Source organism: Pseudophryne corroboree, chromosome 11, assembly GCF_028390025.1.
Source record: "Pseudophryne corroboree isolate aPseCor3 chromosome 11, aPseCor3.hap2, whole genome shotgun sequence".
NCBI lineage: Eukaryota > Metazoa > Chordata > Amphibia > Anura > Myobatrachidae > Pseudophryne > Pseudophryne corroboree.
The window spans coordinates 40,857,073-40,870,160 of record NC_086454.1 but is presented as its reverse complement, the minus strand read 5'-3'; the positions used below and the strand labels follow the sequence as shown (position 1 = coordinate 40,870,160).

Here is a 13,088-nt window from a genome sequence, read left to right as displayed (position 1 = left end):
TGCGGTTTTACAGGAAACACATACAGTAATGTGAGGTCCTTCATCTGACCTGAGGAAATGCTGCTGTTTATGATCGTGACACTAAACTAATCTAGATTTCACACATACCGCTCATAGCGTGTGTTACACTAATAGTGTGTGAATTTGTCACCAGCTTGGTTATGTCTTTTAAATTAATGCTGCATTAAAAAATACTGGCTGGCTCGCCAATGCTGCACAGGGGGTAAATGTATCAACAGTCTAACCTAGTGATTCTCAACCACCCTCAACAGGTCATCGTTTCAGCATTTCTATCTGTGGAAACAGGTGGGATATACTGACCAGTAATATAAATAGATTAACTCACCTATGCATGATTAAAAAAAAAATTGAGAAAACATGACCTGTTGGGGGTACTTGAGCCTGTAGTTTTAGCCCACTGCTCTAACCTAAAAGGGAAAACACATTACTGTAGTCAAGTGGTAAAAGGATGTAACTTCTCTTTTAAAGTCCTTTCTTGAAACTTATTGGTCAACGCAGCTATAGTGACAGTGACAGACAGGCACCATTAATAATAACCTGCTGTTCTATTTCTCGGTTATATAATTTCTGCCATGATGGCCTTCAGGCCACTCTAATGCAATAAGGTCTTCTTCTGTCCTGTCTTGAAAGAACTACACAAGTGCCATTACACTTTGCAAACATGGGGGAGGGGGGTGAAAGCAGATCTATTTGCCAAGGTGTCTAAATTGGGTGACAGATGAGTGACCAACCTCTTGTATTTTTTGCAAAGATATCTCAGTGTTTTATTCCCAATGAATTATTCCATATACAAGTACAATAACTGTTTTTTTTTTCTCTTCCAGGTCTCAGTCGGTGTCTCCTCCACCTGTATTGTCTCCAGTCAGGACCCCATCCTATCCCCTCAGTGACAGCGAAGAGTTCTGCCTATCCAGCAGCATACCCAACACGAAACTGGTCATAAAGGACTGGACCCTGAGAGGTTCTAATGTAAGGGACCCCCGCTTACGGTTCCCGGGCACCGATTCCTCAAACCACCTGTCAAAGTCGATCAGCGTTGCTTGCTTGGATAAAAGACTTTCTGTATTTAAAGGCCCCAGCCAGAAAGAGAATGTGCTGGAGACAAAGGACAACGATGTGATAGGCAACTGCCAGCTGAATCGGAGTACTCTTTCCTTAGGGTCTGCGGCCAATCAGCGCAACCGGCCCCACAACAGAACCTCGGTGCGCTCACAAGTGCTAGACATCAGGCGGAAGATCTCAGAATGGGAATGCAGGCGAGATCCTTCACCCCGGCTCAGCCTCTTTGTGGACAAAGGAGACCCGGGTGACAGGTCCACCAGTGAAGGATGTCCCAGCATGTTGGCCTCGCCATGCAGTGAAAAAACTTTTGATTTTAAAGGATACCGGAGAATGAGCAGAACATTTTCCGAGTGCTCTTACCCAGAAACCGAGGAGGAGGAGACTTCGGAACGCGACTCTCTTCATAGGTTTGAAAGAAGATCCAGCAGAACGGAGCCGGCCAATGCCTTCGCCAGAGGACATTCCAGGAAAGAGTCTTCAGCGGTGCTGAACAGGATCCAGAAAATCGAGCAGGCACTAAAGGAGAACCCTGGTATGGGCCTTCCTCAGCTGCCGAGCAGTTGTTTCAGCGTTGACCTAGGGAGGAAACGCTCCATAACTTCAGGTACTCCAGAGAGTCCTATTGACAAGTCTGGGAATGTAAATATTGTAAATGAACTGGAACATTTTAATGAGAAAAGCACAAAAACTATACAGGGAACTACTACAAATTCCAGCGGCCCCAGCGCGGTCACAGAGAGCCCTGGAGCTGAAGTCAATCCAGTCCCCAAACCAAAGCGGACATTTGAGTATGAAGCGGACAGAAGCCACAAGAACAACCCTAATAATGGTATACCTTCTACCCCATCACCTGTATCCCCACCTCCTCTCCCTTCCACACCTGCCCCCCCTGTCACCAGGAGGCCGAAGAAAGAGCATCGCAAATCCCAGAGCAGGTAAGTCGCCTTTACTATTAATTTCAGTGATCTCTGATTCCATTATTACAGGTTATATATATATCTCCTATTTTTTTTAATATATTCTTTATTTTGGTTTTACAGAAAAAGTAAGGACGTTATCACGAGTACAACAAGTCGTACAGTGTAGAAATACATGGGTTAAGATACCTGTAAAATATAAAACATCCAAAATCTACACAAAAAACAAGACAGAGGTTAGAGGGGGGGAAGTGGGAATAGAATCAGGGGAGGGGAATGAGCGAGCTAATCAATCTTAATTAGATATTAGTGAAAAAATAGCGGGTGGAAGGAAGATCAAAGGCGCTGCTGTACACGTGACAAATATAAAGAAAAAATGTATAATATACTTGCAAAACCTCGTGGTCCTTCGTTAATCTTTTTCTATAAATCCAATGATTATCAGGTGTTTACATGCAAAAAAACAAAAATGGACAACAAATGTGTAGTAATGTCTATAATAAGTTCAATTTTTGTGTGTTCTCCGTTGAAGCAGAGCCCTATGATGTGGAGGTTTCTCTTGATAGGAGATAAGGATAGTTTCTCACCACCACTTCACAAACATAGGTACACGTACCAAAACTCACTTAGAGTTAAATAACACCATACACATAAAGGTTTCTTTTTTACTTCTAATCATAACGCATGAAACAAGATCCGTTCAATGAAAACGTACCACACTCACGTTTTCAACAGATGGTATCCCACACGTAGCAGTTTCTTTGAATAGATGAGTGACTCTTCTCTTCCAAAAAGAATTCGTTTATTGGTGCGTGATACAATTTAAAAAATAATTAAATAAAATCCCCTTCATCAATTACAAAAAAATGCAGGATAGAGCAAAATGTGAGTCAGAATAGAATATGACAATCACAAGTGAATTCCGGACTTACACTTGTGAACACAAATGCTGCATATTACCTTGGATTGATGTGGATGTAGGAGAATTAAAAAGCACTGTCTGATATCACCAACGCCGTTTCGACACAAGGTCTTTTTCAAGGTGGATGCACGCACCAATAAACGAATTCTTTTTGGAAGAGAAGAGTCACTCATCTATTCAAAGAAACTGCTACGTGTGGGATACCATCTGTTGAAAACGTGAGTGTGGTACGTTTTCATTGAACGGATCTTGTTTCATGCGTTATGATTAGAAGTAAAAAAGAAACCTTTATGTGTATGGTGTTATTTAACTCTAAGTGAGTTTTGGTACGTGTACCTATGTTTGTGAAGTGGTGGTGAGAAACTATCCTTATCTCCTATCAAGAGAAACCTCCACATCATAGGGCTCTGCTTCAACGGAGAACACACAAAAATTGAACTTATTATAGACATTACTACACATTTGTTGTCCATTTTTGTTTTTTTGCATGTAAACACCTGATAATCATTGGATTTATAGAAAAAGATTAACGAAGGACCACGAGGTTTTGCAAGTATATTATACATTTTTTCTTTATATTTGTCACGTGTACAGCAGCGCCTTTGATCTTCCTTCCACCCGCTATTTTTTCACTTGTATCCCTTTGTGATCTGAATTTGGGCAGATCATAGGAAGGTAGGATTGGGCAGCTAGCTTCCGCGCCAGAACTCACACACTTTTATATCTCTTAATTAGATATTAGTTTGGGTTCCATACAGCGAAGCGTGTTACACAGATAAGCGGCATCATGTTGAGTCTAGTGGGATCTGGTCTTTGTAGGTAGAGGTAGATTTAAACTCTATCCAAGAGAACCACGTGGCGACATAATCGGCACGTGAGTCAAGGACCGAATGAAAAATATCCTCCATTGATCTATAAAATTCTATCCGCTGAAACCATTCCCATATTTGAGGGGGGGCCCGGGACTTCCAATGGACTGGTACTACAGCTCTCACTGCGTTATTGAGGTGTTTGAGAAGGGAGTGTTTATACTTTGCCAGTGGAAGTGTAGTGTGGGAGAGCAACCAGAAGTCAATTCCAGTAGGCGCCTGAAACCCCAAGGATCTTGGAGGATATTTGAATTATTTGGTTCCAAAAGGTAGTGATCAGGGGACAGTCCCACCATATATGAGGAAGGGTGCCACATTCTTTTCCACATCTCCAACACAAGGGGGATACTGAGGGATAAAACTTATGTAGAAGGGTGGGACAGCGATACCATCTAGTAAGCAGTTTATACTGTGTTTCAATAACTTCTAAGCTTGTAGAGCAACGGGACATAACTTCACAGTGTTTCTGCCAGTTGTTGTGTATCCCTCTAGGTATGAGATCTGCGTCCCATTTCGCGCAGAAAGCGGGGTCACCGGGGTAACGACCATGTAGCAATATCTTATAGATACCTGATACAACATGTGAGGGTTCAGAGGTTTGGGAGCACATTGTTTCAAAATTGGTAGGACTACCAGTCAATGCAGCAGCTGTCCTGTGAGATAAAATAAAATGGCGAGTTTGGAGATAGAACCAGAAGTCAGATATATCTCCTATTTATTGTTTGTCTTTTCCTTATTTCACAAACTTTCACCTTCTAGCAAACACTATAATTATCACACTCAGTATTCTTGGGAATGGCGTGTGTGCCGGTGTTATTTGCAGTTATATAGGCACACACCGGTGGATGACTCAAAGTATGAACAGCCCAGTTACTTAGCCAGTGTTTATTGAAGTAACTGCCTCCCTAAAATGTTTTGGTGGTTAAGGGAGTGTGTTTGGCGCTACGTTGCTCTGAGACGCCATCTTTAAATACATAATATATACTTTGAAGGGCAGATTTTTATGTGATTGTTGGGTAGAGGCTAGAATGAATGGAGGAATCTCAGGCATCCTTTGAGATGTGTTCCTACTCAGATTCTCTTTGGAAATAGAATAATTTTTATTGAAACATGTTTAAACAAAGCATCTGATTGATGTCCGGACAGACGAGCTCCCACTGCTGTCAGAAATGTCATAATTGCAGCTGCCAGTCAGCAAAGAAAGTATTGATTTTGCTGCAAATTAGTTTTTAACACATAGATCTATCACTGGCTGGAGAGAAGCGTGGATGCAGACACGTGTCGCCATACAGATCCGTACTATATCCAGTAAGAGGCGTAGCCAGAAATTTGTGGGCCCTATATTACACCACACTATAGTGCCTCCACTTCATATTGTGCCACGTTACAGTGCCTCTGTTCATATTATGTAACAGAGGGTGTCATTCTGACCCGATTGCATGCTGCAGTTTATCGCAGTGCAGTGCGGGGGAAGGGGGGGGGGGGCAATGCAGGTGTGGCCGGACCGTGCTCGTAGCCCTGCAAAATTTTGCAGGGCTACAATCAACTCGGAATGACCCCCATAATGTGCTCCGGTTCATTGTACAACACATTACAATGTGCAGCTCCAGGGGCATAGATAAATATATTGCAGGACCCAAAGCAAAAGTTTGCAAAGGCCCCTATGTGCCACACAATGGTGAAAAATTTATATAACACATGTAACTGTGACAGGGAAGGTGGCCCCTCTCAGCTCTGGGCCCCATAGCAGCTGCACTGCCTGCACCTATGGTAGCTACACCCTGTATATAACACATGTAACTGTAACAGGGAAGGTGGCCCCTCTCAGCTCTGGGCCCCATAGCAGCTGCACTCCCTGCACCTATGGTAGCTACACCTTGTATATAACACAGGTAACTGTGGCAGGGAAGGTGGCCCCTTTCAGCTCTGCGCCCCATAGCAGCTGCACTCCCTGCACCTATGGTAGCTACACCTTGTATATAACACAGGTAACTGTGACAGGGAAGGTGGCCCCTCTCAGCTCTGGGCCCCATAGCAGCTTCACTCCCTGCACCTATGGTAGCTACACCTTGTATATAACACAGGTAACTGTCACAGGGAAGGTGGCCCCTCTCAGTTCTGGGCCCCATAGCAGCTGCACTCCCTGCACCTATGGTAGCTACACCCTGTATATAACACATGTAACTGTGACAGGGAAGGTGGCCCCTCTTAGCTCTGGGCCCCATAGCAGCTGCACTGCCTGCACCTATGGTAGCTACACCCTGTATATAACACATGTAACTGTAACAGGGAAGGTGGCCCCTCTCAGCTCTGCGCCCCATAGCAGCTGCACTCCCTGCACCTATGGTAGCTACACCTTGTATATAACACAGGTAACTGTGACAGGGAAGGTGGCCCCTCTCAGTTCTGGGCCCCATAGCAGCTGCACTCCCTGCACCCATGGTAGCTACACCCTGTATATAACACATGTAACTGTGACAGGGAAGGTGGCCCCTCTCAGCTCTGGGCCCCATAGCAGCTGCACTCCCTGCACCTATGGTAGCTACACCCTGTATATAACACATGTAACTGTGACAGGGAAAGTGGCCCCTCTCAGCTCTGCGCCCCATAGCAGCTGCACTGTACAAATTTATATAACACATGTAACTGTGACAGGGTAGGTGGCCCCACTCAGCTCTAGGCCCCATAGCAGCTGCACTGCCTGCACCTATGGTAACTACACCCTGTATATAACACATGTAACTGTGGCAGGGAAGGTGGCCCCTCTCAGTTCTGGGTCCCATAGCAGCTGCACCCCCTCCACCTATGGTAGCTACACCCTGTATATAACACATGTAACTGTGACAGGGTAGGTGGCCCCTCTCAGCTCTGGGCCCCATAGCAGCTGCACTGCCTGCACCTATGGTGGCTACACCCTGTATATAACACATGTAACTGTGACAGGGAAGGTGGTCCCTCTCAGCTCTGGGCCTCATAGCAGCTGCACTCCCTGCACCTATGGTGGCTACACCCTGTATATAACACATGTAACTGTGACAGGGAAGGTGGCCCCTCTCAGCTCTGGGCCCCATAGCAGCTGCACTGCCTGCACCTATGGTAGCTACACCCTGTATATAACACATGTAACTGTGACAGGGAAGGTGGCCCCTCTCAGCTCTGCGCCCCATAGCAGCTGCACCCCCTCCACCTATGGTAGCTACACCCTGTATATAACACATGTAACTGTGACAGGGTAGGTGGCCCCTCTCAGCTCTGCGCCCCATAGCAGCTGCACTGCCCGAACCTATGGTAGCTACACCCTGTATATAACACATGTAACTGTGACAGGGTAAGTGGCCCCTCTCAGCTCTGCGCCCCATAGCAGCTGCACTCCCTGCACATATGGTAGCTACACCCTGTATATAACACATGTAACTGTGTCAGGGAAGGTGGCCCCTCTCAGTTCTGGGCCCCATAGCAGCTGCACCCCCTCCACCTATGGTAGCTACACCCTGTATATAACATGTGTAACTGTGAGAGGGTAGGTTTACCCTCTCAACTCTAGGCCCCATAGCAGCTGCACTGCCTGCACCTATGGTAGCTACACCCTGTATATAACACATGTAACTGTGACAGGGAAGGTGGCCCCTCTCAGCTCTGCACCCCATAGCAGCTGCGCTCCCTGCACCTATGGTGGCTACACCCTGTATATAACACATGTAACTGTGACAGGGAAGGTGGCCCCTCTCAGCTCTGGGCCCCATAGCAGCTGCACTGCCTGCACCTATGGTAGCTACACCCTGTATATAACACATGTAACTGTGACAGGGTAGGTGGCCCCTCTCAGCTCTGCGCCCCATAGCAGCTGCACTGCCCGAACCTATGGTAGCTACACCCTGTATATAACACATGTAACTGTGACAGGGTAAGTGGCCCCTCTCAGCTCTGCGCCCCATAGCAGCTGCACTCCCTGCACATATGGTAGCTACACCCTGTATATAACACATGTAACTGTGTCAGGGAAGGTGGCCCCTCTCAGTTCTGGGCCCCATAGCAGCTGCACCCCCTCCACCTATGGTAGCTACACCCTGTATATAACATGTGTAACTGTGAGAGGGTAGGTTTACCCTCTCAACTCTAGGCCCCATAGCAGCTGCACTGCCTGCACCTATGGTAGCTACACCCTGTATATAACACATGTAACTGTGACAGGGAAGGTGGCCCCTCTCAGCTCTGCACCCCATAGCAGCTGCGCTCCCTGCACCTATGGTGGCTACACCCTGTATATAACACATGTAACTGTGACAGGGAAGGTGGCCCCTCTCAGCTCTGGGCCCCATAGCAGCTGCACTGCCTGCACCTATGGTAGCTACACCCTGTATATAACACATGTAACTGTGACAGGGAAGGTGGCCCCTCTCAGCTCTGCGCCCCATAGCAGCTGCACTGCCCGCACCTATGGTAGCTACACCCAGTATATAACTGTGACAGGGTAGGTGGCCCCTCTCAGCTCTGCGCCCCATAGCAGCTGCACCCCCTCCACCTATGGTAGCTACACCCTGTATATAACACATGTAACTGTGACAGGGTAGGTGGCCCCTCTCAGCTCTAGGCCCCATAGCAGCTGCACTGCCTGCACCTATGGTAGCTACACCCTGTATATAACACATGTAACTGTGACAGGGTAGGTGGCCCCTCTCAGCTCTAGGCCCCATAGCAGCTGCACTGCCTGCACCTATGGTAGCTACACCCTGTATATAACACATGTAATTGTGACAGGGAAGGTGGCCCCTCTCAGCTCTGGGCCCCATAGCAGCTGCACTCCCTGCACCTATGGTAGCTACACCTTGTATATAACACGGGTAACTGTGACAGGGAAGGTGGCCCCTCTCCGCTCTAGGCCCCATAGCAGCTGCACCCCCTCCACCTATGGTAGCTACACCCTGTATATAACACATGTAACTGTGACAGGGAAGGTGGCCCCTCTCAGCTCTGGGCCCCATAGCAGCTGCACCCCCTCCACCTATGGTAGCTACACCCTGTATATAACATGTGTAACTGTGACAGGGTAGGTGGCCCCTCTCAGCTCTAGGCCCCATAGCAGCTGCACTGCCTGCACCTATGGTAGCTACACCCTGTATATAACACATGTAACTGTGACAGGGAAGGTGGCCCCTCTCAGCTCTAGGCCCCATAGCAGCTGCACTCCATGCACCTATGGTGGCTACACCCTGTATATAATAACACATGTAACTGTGACAGGGAAGGTGGCCCCTCTCAGCTCTGGGCCCCATAGCAGCTGCACTCCCTGCACCTATGGTGGCTACACCCTGTATATAACACATGTAACTGTGACAGGGAAGGTGGCCCCTCTCAGCTCTGGGCCCCATAGCAGCTGCACTGCCTGCACCTATGGTAGCTACACCCTGTATATAACACATGTAACTGTGACAGGGAAGGTGGCCCCTCTCAGCTCTGCGCCCCATAGCAGCTACACCCCCTCCACCTATGGTAGCTACACCCTGTATATAACACATGTAACTGTGACAGGGTAGGTGGCCCCTCTCAGCTCTAGGCCCCATAGCAGCTGCACTGCCTGCACCTATGGTAGCTACACCCTGTATATAACATGTGTAACTGTGACAGGGTAGATGGCCTCTCTCAGCTCTGCGGCCCATAGCAGCTGCACTGCCCGCACCTATGGTAGCTACACCCTGTATATAACACATGTAACTGTGACAGGGTAAGTGGCCCCTCTCAGCTCTGCGCCCCATAGCAGCTGCACTCCCTGCACCTATGGTAGCTACACCCTGTATATAACACATGTAACTGTGGCAGGGAAGGTGGCCCCTCTCAGTTCTGGGCCCCATAGCAGCTGTACCCCCTCCACCTATGGTAGCTACACCCTGTATATAACATGTGTAACTGTGACAGGGTAGGTTTACCCTCTCAGCTCTAGGCCCCATAGCAGCTGCACTGCCCGAACCTATGGTAGCTACACCCTGTATATAACACATGTAACTGTGACAGGGAAGGTGGCCCTCTCAGCTCTGCGCCCCATAGCAGCTGCACTCCCTGCACCTATGGTGGCTACACCCTGTATATAATATAACACATGTAACTGTGACAGGGAAGGTGGCCCCTCTCAGCTCTGGTCCCCATAGCAGCTGCACTGCCTGCACCTATGGTAGCTACACCCTGTATATAACACATGTAACTGTGACAGGGAAGGTGGCCCCTCTCAGCTCTGCGCCCCATAGCAGCTGCACTCCCTGCACCTATGGTAGCTACACCCTGTATATAACACATGCAACTGTGACAGGGTAGGTGGCCCCTCTCAGCTCTGCGCCCCATAGCAGCTGCACCCCCTCCACCTATGGTAGCTACACCCTGTATATAACACATGTAACTGTGACAGGGTAGGTGGCCCCTCTCAGCTCTAGGCCCCATAGCAGCTGCACTGCCTTCACCTATGGTAGCTACACCCTGTATATAACACATGTAACTGTGACAGGGTAGGTGGCCCCTCTCAGCTCTGCGCCCCATAGCAGCTGCACCCCCTCCACCTATGGTAGCTACACCCTGTATATAACACATGTAACTGTGACAGGGTAGGTGGCCCTCTCAGCTCTTGGCCCCATAGCAGCTGCACCCCCTCCACCTATGGTAGCTACACCCTGTATATAACACATGTAACTGTGACAGGGTAGGTGGCCCCTCTCAGCTCTAGGCCCCATAGCAGCTGCACTGCCTGCACCTATGGTAGCTACACCCAGTATATAACACATGTAACTGTGACAGGGTAGGTGGCCCCTCTCAGCTCTGCGCCCCATAGCAGCTGCACCCCCTCCACCTATGGTAGCTACACCCTGTATATAACACATGTAACTGTGACAGGGAAGGTGGCCCCTCTCAGCTCTAGGCCCCATAGCAGCTGCACTGCCTGCACCTATGGTAGCTACACCCTGTATATAACACATGTAACTGTGACGGGGTAGGTGGCCCCTCTCAGCTCTAGGCCCCATAGCAGCTGCACTGCCTGCACCTATGGTAGCTACACCCAGTATATAACACATGTAACTGTGACAGGGTAGGTGGCCCCTCTCAGCTCTGCGCCCCATAGCAGCTGCACCCCCTCCACCTATGGTAGCTACACCCTGTATATAACACATGTAACTGTGACAGGGAAGGTGGCCCCTCTCAGCTCTAGGCCCCATAGCAGCTGCACTGCCTGCACCTATGGTAGCTACACCCTGTATATAACACATGTAACTGTGACAGGGAAGGTGGCCCCTCTCAGCTCTAGGCCCCATAGCAGCTGCACTGCCTGCACCTATGGTAGCTACACCCTGTATATAACACATGTAACTGTGACAGGGTAGGTGGCCCCTCTCAGCTCTAGGCCCCATAGCAGCTGCACTGCCTTCACCTATGGTAGCTACACCCTGTATATAACACATGTAACTGTGACAGGGTAGGTGGCCCCTCTCAGCTCTGCGCCCCATAGCAGCTGCACCCCCTCCACCTATGGTAGCTACACCCTGTATATAACACATGTAACTGTGACAGGGTAGGTGGCCCCTCTCAGCTCTAGGCCCCATAGCAGCTGCACCCCCTCCACCTATGGTAGCTACACCCTGTATATAACACATGTAACTGTGACAGGGTAGGTGGCCCCTCTCAGCTCTGCGCCCCATAGCAGCTGCACTGCCTGCACCTATGGTAGCTACACCCAGTATATAACACATGTAACTGTGACAGGGTAGGTGGCCCCTCTCAGCTCTGCGCCCCATAGCAGCTGCACCCCCTCCACCTATGGTAGCTACACCCTGTATATAACACATGTAACTGTGACAGGGAAGGTGGCCCCTCTCAGCTCTAGGCCCCATAGCAGCTGCACTGCCTGCACCTATGGTAGCTACACCCTGTATATAACACATGTAACTGTGACAGGGAAGGTGGCCCCTCTCAGCTCTAGGCCCCATAGCAGCTGCACTGCCTGCACCTATGGTAGCTACACCCTGTATATAACACATGTAACTGTGACAGGGTAGGTGGCCCCTCTCAGCTCTAGGCCCCATAGCAGCTGCACTGCCTTCACCTATGGTAGCTACACCCTGTATATAACACATGTAACTGTGACAGGGTAGGTGGCCCCTCTCAGCTCTGCGCCCCATAGCAGCTGCACCCCCTCCACCTATGGTAGCTACACCCTGTATATAACACATGTAACTGTGACAGGGTAGGTGGCCCCTCTCAGCTCTAGGCCCCATAGCAGCTGCACCCCCTCCACCTATGGTAGCTACACCCTGTATATAACACATGTAACTGTGACAGGGTAGGTGGCCCCTCTCAGCTCTGCGCCCCATAGCAGCTGCACTGCCTGCACCTATGGTAGCTACACCCAGTATATAACACATGTAACTGTGACAGGGTAGGTGGCCCCTCTCAGCTCTGCGCCCCATAGCAGCTGCACCCCCTCCACCTATGGTAGCTACACCCTGTATATAACACATGTAACTGTGACAGGGAAGGTGGCCCCTCTCAGCTCTAGGCCCCATAGCAGCTGCACTGCCTGCACCTATGGTAGCTACACCCTGTATATAACACATGTAACTGTGACAGGGTAGGTGGCCCCTCTCAGCTCTAGGCCCCATAGCAGCTGCACTGCCTGCACCTATGGTAGCTACACCCAGTATATAACACATGTAACTGTGACAGGGTAGGTGGCCCCTCTCAGCTCTGCGCCTCATAGCAGCTGCACCCCCTCCACCTATGGTAGCTACACCCTGTATATAACACATGTAACTGTGACAGGGAAGGTGGCCCCTCTCAGCTCTAGGCCCCATAGCAGCTGCACTGCCTGCACCTATGGTAGCTACACCCTGTATATAACACATGTAACTGTGACAGGGTAGGTGGCCCCTCTCAGCTCTAGGCCCCATAGCAGCTGCACTCCCTGCACCTATGGTAGCTACACCCTGTATATAACACATGTAACTGTGACAGGGAAGGTGGCCCCTCTCAGTTCTGGGCCCCATAGCAGCTGCACCCCCTCCACCTATGGTAGCTACACCCTGTATATAACACATGTAACTGTGACAGGGTAGGTGGCCCCTCTCAGCTCTAGGCCCCATAGCAGCTGCACTGCCTGCACCTATGGTAGCTACACCCAGTATATAACACATGTGACAGGGTAGGTGGCCCCTCTCAGCTCTGCGCCCCATAGCAGCTGCACCCCCTCCACCTATGGTAGCTACACCTTGTATATAACACATGTAACTGTGACAGGGTAGGTGGCCCCTCTCAGCTCTAGGC

At 49.5% G+C, this 13,088-nt stretch overlaps 1 protein-coding gene across 7 annotated transcripts in view; it reads left to right on the top strand.

Moving 5' to 3' along the window:
• Positions 1 to 13,088, top strand: part of DENND2B (DENN domain containing 2B) — a 421,742-nt gene that overhangs the window by 293,349 nt on the left and 115,305 nt on the right. For all 7 annotated transcript variants that reach the window (XM_063944050.1, XM_063944049.1, XM_063944052.1 and 4 more), the window contains one exon: positions 846 to 2,018. In XM_063944050.1, the coding sequence (XP_063800120.1) occupies positions 846 to 2,018 (1,173 nt within the window). The remainder of the gene's footprint in view (positions 1 to 845; positions 2,019 to 13,088) is intronic.